At 46.2% G+C, this 25,221-nt stretch overlaps 1 protein-coding gene across 1 annotated transcript in view; it reads left to right on the top strand.

Annotated features, from left to right (window-relative positions):
* Positions 1-25,221, top strand: part of anks1b (ankyrin repeat and sterile alpha motif domain containing 1B) — a gene marked incomplete at its 5' end in the record, with an annotated part of 204,047 nt that overhangs the window by 158,156 nt on the left and 20,670 nt on the right. The window contains 2 exons of the mRNA XM_080491747.1: positions 23,951-24,058; positions 24,698-24,898. Of these exons, the coding sequence (XP_080347873.1) occupies positions 23,951-24,058; positions 24,698-24,898 (309 nt within the window). The remainder of the gene's footprint in view (positions 1-23,950; positions 24,059-24,697; positions 24,899-25,221) is intronic.

Raw genomic sequence — 25,221 nt, 5'->3', positions numbered from 1 at the left:
TGATCAACCACACACACACACACACACACACACAGACACACACACACACACACACACACACACACACACACACACACACACACACACACACACACAGTGAGCACTACATGCTGTCGATGTGTTGAGTTCCGCTGCTTGTGAAAACTCCCCCATCATACGTGTGTCAGACGTGTTCGGAGGAATCGTCTGGATGAGTGGTCGCTTCTGTATTGTTGGCGTGGGAGGTTCTGCCTCAGGACTGCAGTGTACTCCACCATCCTGCTCGCTGCAGACGCCGCCACCGCCGCCGCCACCGCTGCCTTCCGGTTGTGTGGCTGGGCGTGCGGCAGATGTTGTGGGAGGCGTCAGGAGAGAATGTGTGTGACCCCCCGACCCTGTTCCTTCTTTCTGCTGCGGCTCTGTGGCTGCTGGTCCGCCTCGGGCAGCGTCCTCACTCAGGAGCGCCGCGGGGAAGGTCTCGTCTCCGTGACAGAAGGAGTGTGCGAGTGTGTTGCATAAACCAGTTCACTGGATAAATGAATTACTCCCCCACCACCACCACCACCACCACCACCACCACCACAACCACGACGTCCGTTTACACAACAACAGTGCTCTTCTGCTCATGCTTGATGTACAGAAACAAACATGGCGGCCTCCGTAGAGGCATGGCGCCCAGTCCATCTTCTAGTGTGATCGTCCATGTGGGAGAGAGACGATGGGCCTCAGCTGCAGGACGCTGGGGGCCGATGGTGCCTCTACCCTAATGGTGGGGGGGGGGGGGGGGGGGGTGGGGGGGGGGGGGGGGCGTTGTTGTGAAAACCAGTTCTTAATTATATTACCTGGTAAAGTAAATAAATGAATAAATAAAACTCATCCCATTCGTGTCCAATTTGTCGTCTGTCCACTAAAATGTCTGTGTTCTCCCATCGTTAGTGCATAGAGCTCATTGCTCTCTGCTGTGTGTGTGTGTGTGTGTGTGTGTGTGTGTGTGTGTGTGTGTGTGTGTGTGTGTGTGTGTGTGTGTGTGTGTGTGTGTGTGTGTGTGTGTGTGTGTGTGCTTTCATGACTACAACTAACAACAGCGCCAACTAGTGGCCCAACATGAAAACTAAATAGATTTCAGTGTTTCTGTCATTTCCATGGAAACGGACGACGCTGTCAAAACATTACCTTGTAAATGTGAAACTTTTAGGAAACTTTTTTGGACCCAGTGTGTAAAAGGTGTAAATTTGTTAATCACATGGACGATACCACTCTTTAGTAATGCAGACATTCAGCCACGCGTACATTAACAGCTCCTGTACTACCTCTTTCTGTTGACTCACCGTACCATCTTTTGGAGGAAACTGGTATTGCAAGATGTAACAGCAACCTAATAAGTTTATACTTTAAACTAAATTATTCTATATTACCGCTTGTATCTTTAAATAAAGTGAAATTATTTAGAATTTCCATCCCATTACTCCTTAGTACAAATGTTTCAATCCTCATCAGATTAATATTTCTATTATTGGATTTGCATTGATTGTGGTAAAACCGCTGCTAAATTCCAGTTTGTTGCTTATTCAGATGCTGGGGATTCTTGGAGAAACAGATTTTAACATCAACCAAGCAGCTTCTTCAGGTATCATTGGTGGAATGAGTGTCAGGATTAATCAATATATATTTGTGTGTCATCAGCGTACAGGTGCATTTGAAAGTGTGAAAAGTTCATTTATCCTAAAAATGTATTTTGCAATATGAAAAATTCCATATATTTTTGATATATTGTAAATAAACTTAACAATTCGAATCCCGTTGACTTTACATTACAATTTAGAATTTTAAGTTATGTAAATAAGGAATAAATAATATTAGATACATAAAATGGAATGCTTTTCCTATTTTTCAACTGAAGGCCCAAATTTTCCAATATTAAAGTTTTAAAAATACTGTTTAGTTCTAACAAATGTCAGAACAGGTAAAACGATTACAAATATTTAATGATGTTTTAGTTTTCCAGATTCACTTGTATACTAGTGATATGCACTATTCTTTTTTTTCTGAAATCCAGGATGTGACCTATGTATGTAGTGAAAACAGAAGTAGGCCCAGAATAGGTCCTTGAGGAACACCACAGGTCAGAACAGCTCAGTGAAAAGAAAATATCCTGTCAATCCAATCACACACTCATGCAGTGTTCAAGATGGGAAACATAAATCTGTTACTCGCTGACACTTTAAATTGTGCACAAGCACAACAGGAGTGAATCTCATTTCATTCACGTTGGATTTGTTCACTACACGGGAACCCCTTTTTAAATTATACTACTATATGTAAAATTCATGAAAGTCTGTTAAAGCACATTAAGGTTAAAGGAATAATATAAGAGTGTAGTTATGACCAGATAAATGGAGGAGACTCTGTGCTAGATCACAAATGGTGGCTCTATAATCAAAGTAGACGAGGATCCAGAACAGAGCCTTGGTGCACGCCAAACATCAGAGGGTGCTCCCGGTGGGAAACCCTGGTCTTTCTCTCTGGTCTTTCTCTCTGGTCTTTCTCTCTGGTCTTTCTCTCTGGCCTTTCTCTCTGGCCTTTCTCCCTGGTCTTTCTCCCTGGCCTTTCTCCCTGGTCTTTCTCCCTGGTCTTTCTCCCTGGCCTTTCTCCCTGGTCTTTCTCTCTGGCCTTTCTCCCTGGTCTTTCTCCCTGGCCTTTCTCCCTGGTCTTTCTCCCTGGCCTTTCTCCCTGGCCTTTCTCCCTGGCCTTTCTCTCTGGCCTTTCTCCCTGGCCTTTCTCTCTGGCCTTTCTCCCTGGTCTTTCTCCCTGGCCTTTCTCCCTGGCCTTTCTCTCTGGCCTTTCTCCCTGGTCTTTCTCCCTGGCCTTTCTCCCTGGTCTTTCTCCCTGGCCTTTCTCCCTGGCCTTTCTCCCTGGCCTTTCTCCCTGGCCTTTCTCCCTGGTCTTTCTCCCTGGCCTTTCTCCCTGGCCTTTCTCTCTGGCCTTTCTCCCTGGCCTTTCTCCCTGGCCTTTCTCCCTGGCATTTCTCCCTAGTCTTTCCCTCTGGGCCGTTCAGCAGCACTCCGTCACTGACATGTTGGATTTCTCAAAAACACTTTAAGACTGAAGTGTCTTGAATGTAAATGACGAAAGCCTGCAGAGTCATGAATTTCCTCAGAAGCTTGCAAAGATGAAAGGAACATTGCAAAACAGTGGTAATGATCAGATGAATGGGAGTTTTCTTGGCTCCGAGCGATTTCCTCTCAGGAGTCTGAACTTGTCTGGGAGCTGTACTTTCCTCCTGCAGCTCCTTCCTTTGCCTTCACTCTCTGTTTAACTCAAACCTCCAGCTGGAGCGCTCACTCTGATTGGCCCGGCTTCAACCCCCCCCCCCCCCCATGGAGTGGTCTGCTGGCGGACCCAACAGGAGCTGGTCTCCATCCAGCAGCAGCCATTTTCATTCACATCATCCGGCCCTCTGGTCCATCCTGTTTATTTTCATCTCTCCGAGAGAAAAACCCCGAAACCACCAAACGGCCACAAACGTGCCGGTCGATGCTCAGCAGCTGTTTGCCCCATTTCTGATCTCGTCACTAATAAACCGCAGAATTATTATTCATACACATATTTTAGTCTGTATGGATATCATATAAACACAATGCCCAGAACATTAATGTCATCACATTATTGAAACATTGAAACATTCACATTTATTTTACATTTTAAGACCATTTTGTGCTTCTTTTCCTCTCTTCTCTGTTTTCCTGACTTCACTTATTATCATTATTATTATCATTATGATGGGCTTTGATGATATTGAGCTTTAATTGAATTATATTTGAAACGTTGTCTTCCATAATATTAAAAGAGGAGGAGCCTCTAAAGAGTTCAAATAAACTCAAGTTTAATTAAAACACAAAGCCTAATGTTTGAATGGGTAAAACAACTAATAAAATCAGATCCTATTCATATTAAAGATGCAGCAGTGGCTGAGACGTACTTTTACTTAATAACAAATATTTCTGTTTATCGGTCCGTGATTTCATACAGTTCAAATTATCTTCAGATTATAAAGAATATTAGCATCTAAGCATGCATTTTACTGGATTTGGAAACAGTGTGAAAAAACCCCAAAACAATAATAACTGAGCAGCCAGTGGAGGGTCTCTCCCCTCCAGACCCCCAGAAACCTGGTATACCGGTACTGTATTGGTATTGTGGTACTGACGCCTTTAAAGCGATACTATACTGGGCCCGGCTGGTCGCCGTGGAGCGTCACTGTTGTAATTTGCACCGAGGAGAGTCGTCAGTCTCTCTGTGGGGGAAGCGTCGGCCGGCTGCTCCTCTTTCTCACTTGTCTTGGATGTTTTGGACGATCGAAAGAGCAGAAAGCAGCGCTCCGCTTTCTTTTCTTTTCTTTTAACTTCATTTTTTTTTGCACTCCGGTTTCTCCGAGACGGGGGGGGCGAGCGCTCCCCCGCTCCGACCCGAGATCCTCAACTGAATAAGCGCTTCATACTCTACCTACACAACTTCAAAATAAAAGTCAAAACAACGTATTTTCAAAACAATCCAAACTTTGAAAGGATTCCGGATGCGCATGCGTAAGTGACATGGCGCAACTTGTAGAAAAAACAGGTACTAGAAGTCCTCTATGAAGTACTTTGGCTTCAAAACAAAAGAGCACGGTGTCTCCATCAACACTGAAGCTCCACTGTGTAAACAGTGTTAGAGAACACGTCTGGTCCAGAGTGGAAACATTACTAACCTGCTACACTACTAACCCGCTACTAACCTGCTACACTACTAACCTGCTACACTACTAACCTGCTAAACTCCTGAAGGACAAACACCCAGACCTGCAGAAGGAGTTCAAAGAACCACAGCTAATAACTTATATACCCATGAAAAAGTAGCTCTGGAAAAAAATGTAAGCTATTATAAATATTAGTATTATAAATATAATATAATAAATAATTTAAAAGAATATAATGTGAAAATGTTATTTTAGCCATGTAATGTTATAAAGATTACTGCATAGTAACAAACCATTTAAAGACACTGGTCCTACTGAAGACAGGCTGGATCTAATGACATATTCTGTGTTCTCTTTTAATTTGGAAAAGTATTGAAAAGTATTGAACTACATGGTGGTATCGGTATCGATACCAAAATGTTGGTATCGTGACAACCTAGTCTGAAGTGACTCTCAGTATGGAGTTTGAATGGAGTTTGAATATATATATATACACACACACACTTTATACTAGCGGGAAATGCTCTGCAGCAATTACATAGAAATACTTCAATCCAGCCTTCAGAACACAACAAGTCAGTCGCTAATCAAGAAAATGAAAGTGAAGAAAACCAGAGAGAGAAATTCCTTCATTTCCAACCGACAAGAACAAACTGATGATCAATAATCAAAACATTAACAACACAAACATACAGTCACTGCAAGTACAAGCCTGTCAGTACGAACAGTGTCTCCATAGTGATGAGAGACAGAGAGAGAGAGAGGGAGGGAGAGGGAGAGAGGGATGGAGGGAGAGAGAGAGGGAGGGAGAGAGAGAGAGAGAGAGAGAGAGAGAGAGGGAGGGAGAGGGAGGGAGAGAGAGAGGGATGGAGGGAGAGAGAGGGAGGGAGAGAGAGAGAGGGAGAGAGCGAGAGAGAGGAATGGAGGGAGAGAGAGGGAGGGAGAGAGAGAGAGAGAGGGATGGAGGGAGAGAGAGGGAGGGAGAGAGCGAGAAAAACGGGGGGAGAGAGGGAGAGAGAGAGGGAGGGAGAGAAGAGAGCTGCGAGAGAGACAGAAAGAGAGAGCTGAGAGAGAGAGAGAGAGAGAGAGATGTAGGAGATGTAGTCTGGCTGCCACAAGCTGAAGGAGGAGATCTGCAGAGAAAGTGAGAACAGAGAGACAAAAGCTGGTGGTGAGGAGGCGAGAAGCAACGCCAGGAGAGAGCCTGGATAAAAGGAGAGAGAGAGAGAGGGAGAGAGAGAGAGAGAGAGGGAGTGAGGGAGTGAGAGAGAGAGAGAGAGAGAGAGGGAGTGAGAGAGAGAGAGAGAAAAAGGGAGAAGCAGTAACGAAGCAACAGTGAAGAGCGGAGCGAAGCGAAGCAGCTGAACACGACTTCCTAATCCTCCTCTGGAATACGGAGCTCCGGTAAGATGGCTGGGAGATGGAGTGATGAGAAAACCACCGAGACGAACGACTCGTCTGCTGCAGGAGAGCGACGCTGCTGCTGCGCTTCACTCATCCTTCATCCTCCATCGTTCACCGAGGATGAGGAGGAGAGATGGTCACTGCTGACTGGGCTGCTTTACCCTGTGTGTGTGTGTGTGTGTGTGTGTGTGTGTGTGTGTGTGTGTGTGTGTGTGTGTGTGTGTGTGTGTGTGTGTGTGTGTGTGTGTGTGCGTGTGCGCGCGCGTGTGTGTGTGTGTGCGTGGTTGCAGTTACGTAACGTTCCGCGGCGCCGCCTCCCTCCAGGTGAGATTCCTGGGGAGGAGATACGGAGAACCTGCGGGCAGGTGGAGCAGGAAGCGGTGGAGGCTGGAGCTGACGTAGCCGTCCATACTGAACTCCTCACCAGGCAGGAGAGCGAGCGTAAACATCTATTATGAGCAGAGGTGGGAGGCTCCGCCCCCTCACCACCCGAACCCTTCATTACAGCAGCGCAGAGCCTGGCGCTTTAACTGCTCTCACCTGGGGCCACCTGTATGGAGGGGGGACCGGGGTGGAGCCCCCTACTGGTGGAGGTCTTCACCCTGTTAGAACCACACCAGACACCAGGTCTGGGTCCAGGTAGACACCAGGTCTGGGTCCAGGCAGACACCAGCTCTGGGTCTAGGTAGACACCAGGTCTGGGTCCAGGTAGACACCAGGTATGGGTCCAGGCAGAAACCAGGTCTGGGTCCAGACAGAGACCAGGTCTGGGTCCAGACAGAGACCAGGTCTGGGTCCAGGTAGAGACCAGGTCTGGGTCCGATATTGAACATGTTCTGGAAATGTTTCATCTCAGGTTTAAGTCGGAGTTAGTTGGATTTATTTTGAAGCAGGTTTGGTAGCGCGGTCGTCTCCCAATCGGACGGTTGCAGGTTCGATACCTGTCTCCATCTCCACATGCTGAAGTGTCCTTGAGCAAGACACTGAACCAGTGGAGTGGCAATGGCCTTGCTCCATCGGTTTGTGGATGTGATTGGTCCAGATGGATAACGGGACTCACAAGGTGGAGAAACTCCCGGTTCTCATCAGGGCGACTGGCTGAAGCTCTGAGCGACACGATACTTTGACCCGGAGAAAGAGAAAGTTATCAAACAGCAAAGTTACACAGAAAAGTGAGTAAAGAGATGAGAGAGAACGCTGGAACCGTCTGTTATTCTGCTGCTTCAGTCGCTGAAGCTTCTTCCTCAAACACAGGCGGGTTTAATCAACCTGGTTTTGATGATCCTGCTGGTTTTAATGTCTAACGTCCACGTTTCACTCTTGGTGTTTAAGTTTTCCTTCCTCATCCTTTTGTTTGTTGTGCGGTTTCACAGTTCACTGTTGATTCATTATTTTTATGGTCTTGTGGATTTCTCTGGTTTCACTTTGTGTTGAAGCAAATTATTGTCGAGACGCTTTTTCATGGACTCAAGGTGGAGCCGTTAGCATGTTGCTAGCAGTAGTTAGCATGCTGTTAGCACTTTGCGAGCATGTTACTAGCTCGTATTTAGCCTGTTGCTAACATGCAGTTAGCGTGTTGCTAACAGATAGTTAGCGTGTTGGTAACATGTAGTTAACATGTTACTAGCAGTAGTTAGCATGTTACTAGCAGTAGTTAGCATGTAGTTAGTGCGTTGCGAGCATGTTACTAGCTCGTATTTAGCCTGTTGCTAACATGCAGTTAGCGTGTTGCTAACATGCAGTTAACATGTTACTAGCAGTAGTTAGCATGTAGTTAGTGCGTTGCGAGCATGTTACTAGCTCGTATTTAGCCTGTTGCTAACATGCAGTTAGCGTGTTGCTAACATGTAGTTAACATGTTGCTAGCAGTAGTTAGCATGTAGTTAGCGCATTGCGAGCATGTTACTACCTCGTAATTAGCATGTTGCTAACATGTAGTTAGCATGTTGCTAACTGCCAGTGCTACGCGCTTTGCCGTTTCCAGCGTTGAGTTTTCCTGTTCTACCTGAGAGCGGTAAAGCTCTGCTCTGGTTTCCTTACAGTCTGAATCCGGTTCCGTGGTCGTTTCTTCTCTGACTGTTGAGGAATATTTCCACTACGTTGCGCGGCGTTAATGACCTCTGGTGCTACGGTACGTTTGAGGTTGTGATTTTGTTCAGAATCAGAGGCGACGACTCGATCCAGCCACTTCCTGTCCGTCACTGGTTCCTTCAGTGAGAGACGCTCACAGGTTGTCCAGTTGTCTTTGTAGCACCGCGACAATCTTAAACCTCCTCAAGACAACAGTTCTGGTTTGGCGTGGATGGTCCGTTTCTTCTGCGTTGCTATTGGCTGGTAGCAGCAGTCACTCTGCTGGACGGAGTGTCTCACCTGCAGCCTCCATCACAGATATCTGACATTCCTGGTCTTTATTCTGAGCCGAGCTGCTGAGCCTGTTGGAACACGAGTGTAAACATTGTGAATGAGTGAGAGGGCGCGGCAGGTTCCAGCAGGACGGAGCCCCGAGACATTTCTGCTGAAGAGACGTTCAAGAAACCTCATTTATCCACTAGGTGGCTATTAAAAACAGCACTCAGCGAGGAGTTCATGGAAAAACTTAGAAAACAGCGTGAGTATAGAAAGAAAGACCGTGAAGCAGATCAGAAGAATCATAAATACCCATCTGGAGAGGGTGACAGGCGGAGGAGGACGGAGCTGGAGACGCCGGCCTCAGACTCCGGCCGATCAATCACCCCGGCCCCCTGCTCTGGCTCGCGGTCGCGTCACGGCGGCGAGTCGCCGTGACAGATCCCCCCGCCGGTGACCCGCGTTGGTCCACAGCGTGATGGATGGAGCCGCTTCTTAAACTCTAAATATGTTTTTGCTTTGTGGCGCCAGCCGTTGGTTTTTCTCATTGTCTGGAGGTGAGATGTGATTCAGAGAGCGAGCGTTTCCATTTCACGCCCTTCGGTCTCACTTTATTTTGAAGGCGTGGACTTCCTGTTTGTGGACTGAGCAGCGCCGCACAGCAGAAGCTGCTGTCAGATCCGGGCCGAACCGGTGTGTTGAACTGTGACGCTGCAGAGAAAGAAGACGTCGGGTACGACCTCGACGCAGGCAGGGAGGGAGCGTGTCGCTTTGGGATTACTCTATCTTTAGTTACTTCCTCACTGCTGGGCTCTTCAGCTGTGTTTAACCTGCTGCTCTCATTTTTCCAGTTTCGCCGCTCCGATCTCGTCGCTGCTGAGAAGCTTCACCTGCATTGTCCTCTTGACCGATGGTCTTCTCACTCGGACAACCCGAGCGTCTCACTAACGTCTCACAGCGGTCAAAAGTTAAGGTTACCGTGGAGACCAGGGCCGAAGATAACCTCATTATCGGTCAATTCTTCAGCAGTGAGATGAGAATGAGTCCTGGATGAAGGATGGTAGAACACTCGAATCGCTGTCGTCTTCACCTGAAGCTCCACAAGCTCCCCAGTCCCCCCTGTACCCCGGGACTCTGAGCCGCTGGTTTATACTTCACTTCCTACTCTGGAGTCTCATCGTGAGAATAAAGCAGTGGGAGTCTGGATCGGACCGAGCGGCCTCCGGCTTCAGGCTCCGTTTCCACGACAACGCCTCGAGTGAGAACGTCGTTTATGTGCTTTTGTTTCATGTTTACACGGCAATGTTTAGAAAATGAGGTCCGTTTTACACGGAAACAGCAGAAACACTGAAAATGATGTAGTTTTCATGTTTGGCCACGAGTTGGTGCTGTTCTATGAAAGTACCAGGTCCAGGAGAACATGGACTGGGAGTCATGACACCACCGAGGAAACGTTGTTCTGATTGACTCTACTGAGCATGTGCAGAATTACTAGTTACTACCAATGTGGTGACTAGGTCCAGGTCCAGGTCCAGGTCCAGGTCCAGGTCCAGGTCCAGGTCCAGGTCCAGGTCCGACAGTTTGATTCAATGTGGAAAAACCCAGAAAGACGTTTCTCCGTTTGTCTTTTTTTCCTTCATTATTTTATAATTCTGACATTTACTACAAAGCTAAACTACAAATAGAAGCTCGTGTACTTTATCGTCATGTTGGATGTTAACGGGGTTTCAAGAAAAGTTAGATTTGATTGGTCGGCGGGAAAACTGGTATCATTGGTCAGAAATCTGCTAAAACTTTGACTTCTGGTCAAAACCAAAAAAACCAGTAGTAAAACCGTCAATCACCAATAAAGGATCCCATCACTTAGTTTGCTGCCACTTTTTCTTTAGTTGTCTTTGTCTTCACTGTTGAGTTGTTCTGCTGAGATGTTGAGTTGCTCTACTGAGATGTTGAGTTGCTCTGCTGAGATGTTGAGTTGCTCTACTGAGATGTTGAGTTGCTCTGCTGAGATGTTGAGTTGCTCTGTTGAGTTGCTCTACTGAGATGTTAAGTTGCTCTGCTGAGTTGTTGAGTTGCTCTACTGAGATGTTGAGTTGCTCTGTTGAGTTGTTCTACTTAGATGTTGAGTTCCTCTACTGAGTTGTTCTACTGAGATGTTGAGTTGCTCTGCTGAGTTGTTGAGTTGCTCTGCTGAGATGTTGAGTTGCTCTGCTGAGTTGTTCTGCTGAGACGTTGAGTTGCTCTGTTGAGTTGCTCTGCTGAATTGTTGAGTTGCTCTACTGAGATGTTGAGTTGCTCTGCTGAAATGTTGAGTTGCTCTGTTGAGTTGCTCTACTGAGATGTTAAGTTGTTCTGCTGAGATGTTGGGTTGCTCTGTTGCATTGCTCTACTGAGATGTTGAGTTGATCTGCTGAGTTGTTCTACTGAGATGTTGAGTTGCTCTGCTGAGTTGTTCTGCTGAGACGTTGAGTTGCTCTGTTGAGTTGCTCTGCTGAGCTGTTGAGTTGCTCTGTTGAGTTGCTCCACTGAGATGTTAAGTTGTTCTGCTGAGATGTTGGGTTGCTCTGTTGCATTGCTCTACTGAGATGTTGCAATGCTCTGTTGCATTGCTGAGCTGAGGTGTTGCATTGCCGTAAAGCGGGTCAGCTGCTAAACCTCGGAGGAAACAAACATGGCGTCCAGCTGAACCTCGGACACACTCCCTCATAGTATTACACACTAAATACACACCAGCACTGCGTGCAGAGATTCAGAGAGTATTTATTAACCCAGAAAAAAATATCATACCCCCCCGTGTGTGTGTGTGTGTGTGTGTGTGTGTGTGTGTGTGTGTGTGTGTGTGTGTGTGTGTGTGTGTGTGTGTGTGTGTGTGTGTGTGTGTGTGTGTGTGTGTGTGTGTGTGTGTGTGTGTGTGTGTGTGTGTGTGTGTGTGGAACAACAGATTTCACAGATCTTGTTGCTGTCTTAATCCTGCAGCACCGCTTGGATGTGTTTACACACACACACACACACACACACACACACACACACACACACAGCCTGTGCTTCTCGTCATAGTTACAGTTCTGCTGCTATTAATGGAGATATATTTGTCTCTCTGCAGGCAGTTTAACTAACGGCTCACTCTCATTGGCTACCTGTTCTCTCAGCGATGAAACGACTCGTCCTATTGGTCCAACTCACATCATTTTTAACACATCGCACACACACACACACACACACACACACACACACACACACACACACACACACACACACACACACACACGCACACACTCCTCCGTTGCTAGGAAACCATCGGTGTCCCGTTTCCTCATAGTGCAACCCCTGTTTATACACATTCAGGGTATATATATATATTACACACACACACACACACACACACACACACACACACACACACACACACACACACACACACACACACACACCGTGATGAAGTGTTCAGGGTTGGAGAAATGTGGACGTGAGGGCTGAAACAGCTTCTGTTCACCTTTACACTCCGAGCTGAACACGTGATCTCAGTCGTCTATAACAAGCGGTATTGATCGGTGGACGGACGCTGGTCTCGTAGCGTCTTGCAGGCGACAGATTTAGGCGCGCAGCTTGAGCGTGATGTCAGCTGGTGGATTTATTCCTCCCGACGGGAATAAACACGCAGCTGAGCTCAGGCTGTTTCCAGACAGACTCGCGGATCCAAACTGCGCTCCAATTCAAATTCAACCAAATGCTCCTGATCCCGGAGTATTTATGGCAGCGTTTGGTTGGAGCGTCGTCCTGGAGTCACCGCCGGTTGGTTGCCTGGCAACGCCTCTTAGGGAAGGATGAACCTGGTTACAGTAACAGCAGAGACGTTTCACAGCGTGGACGATGCGAGCAGACGGCATGTGAAGGGTTAATCGCTCTGTAATGACTTCCTGGATGTGACATGTATGTCACGCTAAGTAGCATTGTGGCTAATCGTAGCATCAGGTACAACATGGCCGCCTCATGGCAGAAGGAGGAAAACACAGGGAGTGAAGCTGAGTGAAGAGGAGGAGAGTGTTTCACCAGAAGAAACTTCCAGAAGATTCAAACTCCTTTCTTCTTCCAGCAGCTGAGTTTAGAGGACAGAGAGAGGAAAGAACGGAGAGCAACAAACATGAGGACACAACCAGTCCAGGGAAAACTAATCGTTTCTGCATCGTGTTTGAGAAAGAGAGAGAGCATAGACTAGAGAGAGAGAGAGAGCATAGACTAGAGAGAGAGAGCATAGACTAGAGAGAGAGAGAGAGCATAGACTAGAGAAAGAGAGAGAGCATAGACTAGAGAGAAAGAGCATAGACTAGAGAGAGAGAGCATAGACTAGAGACAGAGAGCATAGACTAGAGAGAGAGAGACAGCATAGACTAGAGAAAGAGAGAGAGCATAGACTAGAGAGAGAGAGACAGCATAGAGTAGAGAGAGAGAGACAGCATAGACTAGAGAAAGAGAGAACGCATAGACTAGAGAGAGAGAGCATAGACTAGAGAGAGAGAGAGAGAGCATAGACTAGAGAAAGAGAGAGAGCATAGACTAGAGAGAGAGCGCATAGACTAGAGAAAGAGAGAGAGCATAGACTAGAGAGAGAGAGAGAGAGAGCAAGAGATAGAACATAGACTAGAGAGAGAGCATAGACTAGAGAGAGAGAGAGAGCGAGAGAGAGAGCATAGACTAGAGAGAGAGAGAGCAAGAGATAGAGCATAGACTAGAGAGAGAGAGCATAGACTAGAGAGACAGAGACAGCATAGACTAGAGAGAGAGAGAGCATATACTAGAGAAAAAGAGAGAGCATAGAATAGAGAAAAAGAGAGAGACTAGAGAAAGAGGGAGAGACAGACTAGAGAGAGAGAGACTAGACAGAGAGACTAGAGACAGAGAGAGATACTAGAGAGAAAGAGAGAGACAGAGAGAGAGAGAGACAGATTAGAGACAGAGAGACTAGAGAGAGAGAGAGAGAGAGAGAGAGAGAGAGAGAGACAGAATCAGTGACATGGTGACCTGAGTAAAGAAAACCAGCAGAAGGATTTAACCCTTCAGAAACCAAAGAACAAATCCAGAGGACCTGAGAATGAAAGGTTTTATTAAATATTGATGTTTGAAGAAGACTATTTTCCTCCAACCTTCTTCATCTTCCAGCGTCTGCTGTTGGGACTCTTCTTCTTCTTTGGTTAAGAAACCTGGAAGATGCTATAGAATAATAATCCTGTCATCTGAACGCAGGAAGGTGTCGTGGCCTCGTCTCTGTTTGACCTGCTGACGTGACGTTTTCAGCCTCTGGTTCTCGAGACGCTCGTCAGCAACTGGACTTTAGAAGATTTAAAAATATCATGTGAGCCACGGAGCTGAAGTAAATTTATCAGGCCTGTAAAAACCTCTGCTCATGTTTCAGACGTCAACAGAAACACTGATACACTAGATACACTGATACACATAGTACCACCGAGAGCTTCTTTCATAAACAGTCTGCACAGAAAACTGTCTTTGACTAGTGAAGAAGTGACGTCTGTACGCCCGTACGCCTGTACGCCCGTACGCCTGTACGCCCGTACGCCTGTACGCCCGTACGTCTGTACGTCTGTACGCCCGTATGTCAGTACGCCTGTACGCCCGTACGCCCGTACGCCCGTACGTCCGTACGTCTGTACGCCTGTACGCCTGTACGTCAGTACGCCTGTACGTCAGTACGCCTGTACGCCCGTACGTCTGTACGCCCGTATGTCAGTACGTCTGTACGCCCGTATGTCTGTACGCCCGTACGTCCGTACGTCTGTACACCCGTACGTACGCCCGTACGTCCGTACGTCTGTACACCCGTACGTACGCCTGTACGTCTGTACATCTGTACATCTGTACGCCTGTACGTCTCTACCCACCTACGCCTGTACGCCTGTATGCCTGTACGTACGCCTGTACACCTGTACGTCTGTAGGCCTCTACCCCCGTACGCCTGTACACCCGTACGTACGCCTGTACATCTGTACGCCTGTACGTCTCTACCCCCGTACGCCTGTATATCTGTACACCCGTACGTCTGTACGCCACACAGTTACTACAACTGCTGACGCTGGCATGCTAACTAGCGTCGGGTCCGTCCTGCACAGGAAACACAACGGAGGCTCATCTGGAGCAACTCACTACCGCCACCTAGAGCACAAAGAAGAACTGTTACAACACACAGCATGAGGTTTTCTTTAATACAAATGATCACATCTACAAGTACAATCTGTAATATCAGCAGTTCTTTGGTTGGTTTATCCGGAAGCGTATTATGTTCACATGAAACTGAATCAAATCTACTTTGTTTTTCTGAATTAACAAGATAATTCTCTTGTAATTTCACTTTTGACTTTTTTTTCTGAAATAACAAGATAACGGTTTTCTGGGGAAGAAGAAATCGTCTCTGTTTTTTTGAATTGATGAGATAATTCTGTCACATTAACAGATTGGCTGTGTGATTCTGTGTAATCTGGCAGTGGTTCCTCTTAATCCAGCAGAAGCTTCATTAGCGGGATGAAACAAGCGCAGAAAAACTTTTTTTTATGTTCTCAGAAAACTTGTTCATTCAAAAAGAGACACTTATGCAATTATGAGATAATTACCTCGTTAATTCAGAAAAGCAGAGTGAATTGTTATCTTTTCATGTGAATGCAACCGGCTGCTCTAGGATTAACTTTGGTAATAATTTGCAGGTTACTTGTGCAGCGCCTCCAGGTATGGATCAGCTGTTAGATATTTGACCTGCGTGTTTTCAGGAATAACCTCCAGCCTGGTTCTGAGGCTCTTAACCGCCCGTCAGTCAGTCCTGAGCCGAGTCCAGATCGATACCTTCTCTCTGCCGGCGACGCGGTCCGACCTCGGGACGCCCATTCCTCCATCGCACGGATCAATGCAGGGTTCTCAGAAGGCGGCGCCTCGAGGGCCGCAGAGGTCGTGACCTCATATTCTGGAGCGAGGGAGGTGATTGGTCGTATCGACAAGAAGCAGGAGGAGACGGACGCTGGCTGTGGACCAATCAGCCGCAGAGCTTCGTCTTTTCTTAGAATCAATCAGTATTGACTGGAGACGAGAGGAAAGCTGAGGTGAGACAGAAGGAGGACGGAGGATGTGAAGACAAGAATCGTCAGGGTGATTAAACAGCAGAAAAGAGAAGAATGAAAGACTCTTCTCCTCTTTTGCTCCTCCATCATTAAAACTACATGCTGGTTGAGCACAGACAGTCATCGGACTGTTGCCCCCCCCCCCCCAACAGAAAGGCTCTTTGTCTCAGCCGTCCTGAATGAGACACTCTCCACTCATTGTCACACTTTTCTGAATATGTGGTCGTGTCTCAACAGTTTTCCCTTCGTTCTGCCGAGGTCAGCGGGTTCACACCGTTTTATTAGACTGAATAATCGAAGAGCAGATGATTCAATTGATCTTAATTCTACGTGGATATTTAATGTTTTGAGCCGAGAACAGTGACCTCTAAACATTATCGGAGAACATTCTAGTGGACAGAACATCACGTTGGATTGTTATTACAGTGACTGTCAAAATAAAACTACCGAGTTGGATTGTTATTCCGGTGACTGTCATAATAAAAGTACCAAGTCCAGGAGAATATGGACTGGGAGTCATAACACGACGGAGGAAACCTTCTGGTTGTCTCTACTGAGCATGTGCAGAAGTGCTAGTTACATGGTGACCAGGACCACTAGTAGCATCTCCATGGTCTACAAGGAGACAAAGCCAGAGCGCTTTCAGGAAGTCTTTCAGGAAGTCTTTCAAGAAGTCTTTCAGGAAGTCTTTCAGGAAGTCTTTCAGGAAGTCTTTCAGGAAGGACCAGGAGCAGTGATTGTTTTGAAAAAGTTGTGTTTTCAGTGACTCTGAGCTCCGTTGTCGTGTAAACAAACCCCCAAAACACTAAAACTTTAGCGTTTTCACTTGAAAAGGTGTAAACAGGTTTTTACTGGACTCCCTACCTTCTCTTCATCTTTTCACATCTCTTACGTTGAGTCTTCATCAGACATTAAGCGAAGTAGAGTTCCAGTCTGGGGAGTTTAAAGTTCCTCCACCGGAATCCTTCTTTAACTTCTCCTTCCTTAAAGGAGAGATTCTGCCCAGAGAATAAAACCAAACCATCTCCTCTCATATCAACCTGCAGGCTTCAGCTTTTAAAAACCTCCAGACTTTGTCGAAGGAAGAGCCTTGAATCCTGGAGAAAAGTCTGAATGTAGTGAAACTCAAGGTTTTTCCAGGGAGAATCCAGATGTGCAGAGATCCAGTGGACAGACGGGATCTTGTGACACGAAGCCTCATGAACCTTCAGGAGATTCTGTGACGCTGAGACGTAAACAAACCCGCCAAAATAAAATGCGTGATGAGGAATTTCCTTCAGGAAGGTTTTTTATTAGAGAGGAACGTCAACAACTAGAACTGGATCCTAAGTTTTTATTTTCTCAGACGATTCTGGGAGACGAACTTTAAGGTGGAGAAAGTAGAGACAGGATATTTTTGTTGTAACGTTGTGAGTAAATTTTAAAAGTCGTTGACTAAAACATGTTTTTCTACTTCAGTCCATCAGGAAGTTTTCTGTCTGACTCTTTAAGTTCTTTAGTGTTTCGGTGTGGTTTTGCTTCTTTGAGCTCATTTTACTAAAGTGACTGATTCTCTCCTCTGTGGTCGGACTGCGTGATGACGTGGTGGTGTGAGAATGTAACGATGTGATGGTGTGATGGTGTGATGGTGTAATGATGTGATGGTGTGATGGTGTAATAACGCGATGGTGTGATGAAGTAATGAGGTGATGGTGTGATGATGGAATGACTTGGTGGTGTGATGATGTAATGACGGGATGGTGGAATGACATGATGATTTAATGACGGGATGGTGGAATGACATGATGAAGTAATGACGTGATGGTGTGATGATGTAATGACGGGATGGTGGAATGACATGATGATGTGATGACGCGTTGGCGTGACGGTGTGATGATGTAATGACGGGATGGTGGAATGACATGATGATGTGATGACGCGTTGGCGTGACGGTGTGATGATGTAATGACGGGATGGTGGAATCACATGATGATGTGATGACGCGTTGGCGCTGACGGTGTGATGATGTAATGACGGGATGGTGGAATGACATGATGATGTGATGACGCGTTGGCGTGACGGTGTGATGATGTAATGACGGGATGGTGGAATGACATGATGATGTGATGACGCGTTGGCGTGACGGTGTGATGATGTAATGATGTAAATGTCTAAACATTATATGGTGACAAGAAATACACCTGATCAGTGACAGGGTGAACTGTTGGAGCTGTAGACTGATCCACTGACGGAGCTGATCTACTGACGGAGCTGATCCACTGACGGAGCTGATCTACTGACGGAGCTGATCCACTGACGGAGCTGATGTACTGACGTAGCTGATCCACTGACGCAGCTGATCTACTGACGGAGCCGATCTACTGACGCAGCTGATCCACTGTGTGACAGTTTAATCCGTTAATCAAGTCCGTTCAATCTGGGCTGAGGGGATTAGAGTATCGATCGACACACAGTCGACCCGACGTAACGGATCAAACATCGTCTGTTTGCAAAGTGACTCTAGAACAAAGAACCAGGTGAAGAAACGCTGAAGCTGTTTTACTGACAACAAACGTCCTGGAATCTTGATATCGTCTACGTGTGTTTTCAAAATGGAGGCTGCAGTTTTGAACCAGTTTTGTAGGATTTTGTCGGCTGTTGACACTGCAGATTCCAGTAAACGTCTGTATGTGTGAATGTTTCTTAGTGGCAGTTTGAATTTACAGCCAATCGTTTTGATCAATGACACACGACTGTGATCAAATGGTGTCACAGATTTCGTCAGACTTCTGAAAGTGAAAAAAAATACAGTCATGCCATGTTTAAAGAATATGTGCTTCAGGTACAAGGACCTAGAGAACGTCCAACACTTGTATTCTGCTCTTGTACTCTGTACACTGTACTCTGTACTCTGTACACTGTATTCTATACACTGTACTCTGTACTCTGTACTCTGTACTCTGTATTCTATACACTGTACTCTGCTCTGAGCGGCCGTGTGTCGGCGTGCCGCTGAAAGAAGAGCGTTGTCTTATCGAGGTCCAACGATCCCAGCTGATCGCAGTCGATCGCAGAGCTGAAACCAGTAGCCAGAGCGGTGGACGGAGTCACTGCATGCAGCCGCAGAGAAGATCATTTAAATGCAAATGCTGCGATGTTGCAGTGGAGCTTCAGTCGGAGGGAGTACGAGTGTGTTTTACCAATAATGGCTGGGTGGCATTCCACTTCTCCCCCATTCAGGAGGAACAATATCATCTTCTTCCTGAGGCCCAAACAGCTGTTTAAGTGTGTGTGTGTGCACGTGTTTGTGTGCGCGCGTGCACGACTGCTGCTGCAGCTCTCCGTTGCCATGACGACAGTTGAACTTCAGGCTGAGGTTGACACTCGTACTGTATTTGAAGTAGATGCTGTTGCATAATGGAAGACTGTAACACACACACACACCCACACACACACACAAACACTCATCTCTTAGAGGAGTGTGTGACTGCGTGTCGTGAAATAGTAACGTGACGATCTGTGTCACGCCATCGTCTCTCAGGAGACGGCAGGACACTGAATATTTCATAACCTCTTCGCTTTACTGTAAATACTTCCACCTCTTGCTGGATGGTAATTTTTTTTTAAAGTTTGCATAGACAAAGGTGAAATGTTGAACATCACTATATCACTAATTTACACATACACACACACACACACACACACACACAGATTGAAACTGGTCACATTCAGAAAACATCCAGGGATGAAAAACTCTTAAGTTCTTCTTACCGTATTTTCTGGACTATAAGTCTCACGGCGCAGTTGTGGCTGCTGTGTCGTATGAATCAAAATATACCGTACATACCACGTGTGACCACCAGATGTCTCTGTATGACAACAGACAACTGCTACAGCGCCACAGAAAAAAATAAATAAATGATAAACATTATGTAAAGTAAGACACATTTAAAATGTTTATCCTTATGAAAGAATAGAAACGTAGACGTGGTTAGGACCTCTGCTCTGTAAACTGTTGTGTAACTGAATATTCTTCACATATCATTTCTTTAAAAAAGTTTTTTTAATCTACTGTAATCTTCTGTGAAACTAATAGTGGAACTGAGTTTGTCCTACACCAGTGCTACCGAAATTATAGTCCAGGAAATACAGTAAAAATATAGTAATATAGTAAGTTTTCATCACTTCCACGTTCTTTCCTGGTGCTTCCATCTCAGTTTTGATTTGGAGAAAGTCACGTTTCATGACAGAAACCGTGTTGTGTTCAGTCGTAATCTATAGGAAAGTGGTGTGTTCAGTCCAACAACAGCACAAACTTTCTACTTCAGGTATTTCAAGCATTAACACACACAGTTGCATGACGTTATGTTCAGTGAGTCAGTGAGGCTCTTCAGTGTAGAGACTGACGTGAGTGGATGAAGGTCTGTGACGGAGTGAACGCTGGCGACCTGTGAAACTGGAAGAGGAACGAGGGATGACGAAGGGATGGAAGCGGTGGAGGAGCGCAGTGCGGCCCGCTGACTGTCTCCCTCCAATCAGGATCATTGTGGCTGTTTCCAGGCAGTGAGGAACGGCTGGCTGTTTTCAACACGTCTCAAACGGAGCTTCATTTAGTTTGTGGAAATGATGAGATACGAAAGCGTCTTTGCGGATAAATCTGCAGGAGGACTTACTGAACGGTTCTGGACGTGGCGGATGAATTAAATAGGAGTTGTTTGCATGCTATTTGCATATCTGCTCCACTGAGTATGCATGGGAATGCGTTATTCATGTTCCCTTTGATTGTTTATGTTTGTGCACACAGACGTAAAACCAGACATCCTCCAGCTTCCTGCCTCTTCAGCAGGTGTGAAGCAGTAATTGGTGCAGGAGGTTTTTTTTACATCGCAGTGACTCATAGCAGCGCTGCTGGGGGAATCTTTAGACCGACCCCTTGACCTCACGTTGCAGCTAATTACCACCCTCTGCCCAGGAGACACTCACACATATACCCACTCCCGGTCCCTCGTGCCCTCGCAGGAGTTCCTCCGGAGGCAGCAGCTCCTGGAGCCAGCCTGAGCCTGGTTCTGTGGAGCCAGAAGGTCCGAACACTGCGGACGACTGCAGACGCCTCGGGGAAAATCAATGCACAATTAACAACCTGCCACAATCTGATCTGGTTGGATTTGCATTTAATGGCTGCCGGAGCAGAAAGTCCCCCCACTGAGCACCAGCCATCCAGATCTGGTCTTTAAGACGTCATCTCCATTCCTCCAGAAGACGTCTTCTTTGTACGTCTCTCCTGGACATTGCATGGACGTCTTGTCTGGACGTCATATGAACGTCCAAACAAAACCTCTGGATGACGTGACACAGTGAAAAAACAAACCAAACCTCTTTCATGATAGGTGAGACTCCTTTCCGCTCGGCCAACAGCTCCATCCTGCAAACTGCCACAATAAAAGGATGTCACTTATACACTACTGTTCAAAAGTTTGGGGTCAACCAGACAATTTTGTGTTTTCCATGAAAAGTCACACTTTCATTTACCACACTAGTTGTAATATGAATAGAAAATATAGTCCAGACATTGACACGGTTAGAAATAATGATATTTATTTGAAATGATAATTTTTTCCTTCAAACTTTGCTTTGGTCAAAGAATCCTCCATTTGCAGACCTTTGGCCTTCTAGCTGTTAATTTGTTGAGGTAATCTGGAGAAATTTCACCCGACACTTCTAGAAGCTCCTCCCTCCAGATACTCAACCTGCTCAAAGGAAGGTCCGTTTTATAGCTTCTCTAAGCAGCTAAACTGTTTTCAGCTGTGCTAACATGATTGCTCAAGGGTTTTCTAATCGTCCATCAGCCTTCTGACACAATGAGCAAACACATTGGACCTTTTGAACACTGGAGGGAGAGTTGCTGGAAATGGGCGTCTATACACCTATGTAGATATTGAACCAACAACAGCTAGAATAGTCGTTTACCACATTAACAATGTATAGAGTGTATTTCTGATTAGTTTAAAGTTTTCTTCATTAAAAAAAAACAGTGCTTTTCTTTCAGAAATAAGGACATTTCTAAGTGACCCCAAACTTTTGAACGGTAGTGTGTAGTACTGTGAAAAGTAGGGGAAAGTACTGTGGCCAGACCAACACTGTGCCCGAGAAAACATTGATTTATACAATACTTTTTAAAGCCTGTCATATTAAGGGGTTAGCTGTTGGTCTAATGGATCGGAGTCTAGTCTGTCATGAAAGAGGTTTGGGTTCAAATCCAGGTGCAGTCACAAGTGTTTTATTTTTTACTTTTTTCAATCTTTCACGTCATCCAGAGGTTTTGTTAAGACGTTCATGTGAAGTCCAGACAGGACGTCCATGTAATGTCCAAGAAAGATGTACAAAATGCTTTCATTCTGGTTCTCTGAAGACGTCTTCTGGAGGAATGGAGATGACATCTTAAAGACGAGGTCTGGACGGCTGTTGCTCAGTGGACTGAGTCGACTCTCAGATCTCAGGAGGTTTTTGACAAGGCAGAGAAGGACTGCTGGGACAGACGCTGGATCAAGGAAACTCTTCAAGTTGATGCTAATTTAATACCATACCCACCAATGATTGACATGGTGTGTGTAGCACGGTACACTCTGGTAATCAAAAAAGGTTGGAGTCCAGCTCGGCTTCTGGGACTTTCTACTTGAGTTCCATTTTCTCTATGTGTTCCCCGGGTTCTCTGGTTTCTTCACAAAGAAGAAAAACATGTAGTTGTGTTGTTCAGGTTCTCCTGTATGCAGACGATGGTGTAGTAAATGGTAGTAATGTTCTGCTGTATGCAGATGATTCTGTTGTAAATGGTTGTAATGTAGTAATGTTCTCCTGTATGCAGATGATGGTGTAGTAAATGGTAGTAATGTTCTCCTGTATGCAGATGATGGTGTAGTAAATGGTAGTAATGTTCTCCTGTATGCAGATGATGGTGTAGTAAATGGTAGTAATGTTCTCCTGTATGCAGACGATGGTGTAGTAAATGGTAGTAATGTTCTCCTGTATGCAGGCGATGGTGTAGTAAATGGTAGTAATGTTCTCCTGTATGCAGATGATGGTGTAGTAAATGGTAGTAATGTTCTCCTGTATGCAGATGATGGTGTAGTAAATGGTAGTAATGTTCTCCTATATGCAGACGATGGTGTAGTAAATGGTAGTAATGTTCTCCTGTATGCAGGTGATGGTGTAGTAAATGGTAGTAATGTTCTCCTGTATGCAGACGATGGTGTAGTAAATGGTAGTAATGTTCTCCTGTATGCAGAAGATGGTGTAGTAAATGGTAGTAATGTTCTCCTATATGCAGACGATGGTGTAGTAAATGGTAGTAATGTTCTCCTCTATGCAGACGATGGTGTAGTAAATGGTAGTAATGTTCTCCTCTATGCAGACGATGGTGTAGTAAATGGTAGTAATGTTCACTGACCTTCGAGTTGAGCTGATTTCTGAAGTGCTGTCTTGATGCGACCGAGGAATTTTCCATAATAACTGTAATCTATTACTCCTGGCTGCTATCAAACTGCTGATTAACATTTCTGCTGATATGTTGCACATAAACACTAAACTTTAATGAAGGATAATCACGTCAATCTGACATAAGTTCTGTAGAAATGAGCCGATTGAGGAATATTCTTTATTCAGGAACTGTTTGTCAAACTGCCTGTTTCTATTAATCCTGCTTGTCATGTATAGCCTCCCGTTTAATTAGATTTAAATGATGATATCAGTATTTCAGTGTCATGGGTGGAGCATAAGAAGAGTGATTTTGGTTTCAAGGGGAAACAGTTGGACTCCGCCCTGCAGAGTTGAGCCTGACAGAGATCCTCGATTTCTTAGATTATAAATCCAGTTCTTCGGATTTGTCTGAGATATCAACATCATATTAATCTCAATCAAAGAAAGCTGCAGGTTTGTAGTGAAGCTGACGGTAATTAACCATTTCGTCTGTGATCCAGTTCAGTGAACATGGCGGTTGGTTGTGTAATGATGATAGTAACGGCATGATGTGTTTTCTGTCACTCTGCTCTCATCAGTGAAGCCTGAAGTCTCTCAAGTCCTTCCTCTGGTTCATTCTCAGTTTAACGCTCATGCTGATCATCATCTCCTACCTTCACATGCACGCAGACGTAACGTCGTTATTATCCTTCTCAATGCCTTTCGACTGTTCCGCTCCAGAAATGCTGTTTTGAATTATGCAAATGAGATTGAGACTCATATTCTTCCTCTGCCAACAGAGTTTTCTCCAGTTAGATTTCAAGGTGCACTCGCGGAATAAAACCAAACCTTCACATGTTTGTCTTAATGTGGAAATTCAACTCTTCGAAAACATTCCACAAGTAAAAGTGTGATGTCCTGGGATGTGTTTCCTCAGGTGTTGAAGATCAGCCTCATCGGACACAGGAAGAGGATTCTGGCCTCGCTGGGCGACCGGCTGCACGAAGACACGCCCCCAAAACCTCCACGGGCCATTTCTCTACGGGTGAGGCTACGCTACTCCGTCGGGGGGGGGACGAGTGGAAGAGGAGAAGAGGAGGAGATGGGATGAAGAGGAGAGGAGGAGGAGGTTGAGGTGGTGGGAAGAGGAGTGGAAGAGAGGAAAAGGAGAGGAGAAGAGGAGGAGATGGGATGAAGAGGAGAGGAGGAGGAGGTTGAGGTGGTGGGAAGAGTAGTGGAATTGAGGAAGAGGAGAGGGGATGAGGAGGAGAGGAGGAGGAGGAGGTGGGGGGAGGAGCAGTGGAAGCGAGGAAAAGGAGAGCAGACGGGATGAGGAGTAGAGGAGGAGGAGGTGGGTGGAAGAGGAGAGAAGGAGCAGAGGGGATGAGGAGGAGGAGTAGAGCTCTCAGGCTCCCTGCATACTGAACTTGACTCTCCTTCACATGACGGAATAATGAGTGAAGCTTTTCTTTCTTCCTCTCTGACCTCTGTCACCTGACCTTTGTCACCTGACCTCTGACCTCTGTCACCTGAACTCTGTCACCTGACCTCTGACCTCTGTCACCTGACCTCTGTCACCTGAACTCTGTCACCTGACCTCTGACCTCTGTCACCTGACCTCTGACCTTTGTCACCTGACCTCTGTCACCTGACCTCTGGCTGCTTGGCGGCGGCGTCCCGGCAGCCCGGAGGAAACCACACCCCCCCTCAGCTCAGCCCCTCCGTCGGCCAGGCAGCGTACACGGCGGGCGTCCCCGGCGGGTCGCTGGACGTTCAGCACCTCATCATGCAGGCCGACGCTCGGCGCCGGCAGCGCAGCAACGACAACTACTTTGAAGACGTCCCGAGGTCCAAGCTGGAGAGACAGATGGCTCAAGTCAGCATGGTGAGGGGGGGGGTAGGGTGGGGTAGGGGGTGAGGGGGGGGTAGGATGTGGGGGGGGACGGGGGGATGCTCTCATTCTGGTTTTGGAACTGAAACTTGATGTTTGATTCTTCTGCAGCTGAATCATTTTCACCTTCAGCTGCTTCCAGTAAAGTCAGAAGAATACTCAGTTACTTTTAGTTACTTCTTAGTTACCTCTGAGTGTCAGAGTAACTTCACCTGTAGTCAAGTTCAGTTCACATCAAGGAAACTTTGATATCAACAGATTATCTCTGCTGCTGTTAAATCCTACGAGTCTGAGGCTCCACAACACATGGATCTCCC

Source organism: Lipophrys pholis (assembly GCF_963383615.2).
Source record: "Lipophrys pholis genome assembly, chromosome: 22".
NCBI lineage: Eukaryota > Metazoa > Chordata > Actinopteri > Blenniiformes > Blenniidae > Lipophrys > Lipophrys pholis.
Note: the sequence above shows the minus strand (reverse complement) of the source record. Positions and strands in the feature narration are given on the sequence as shown.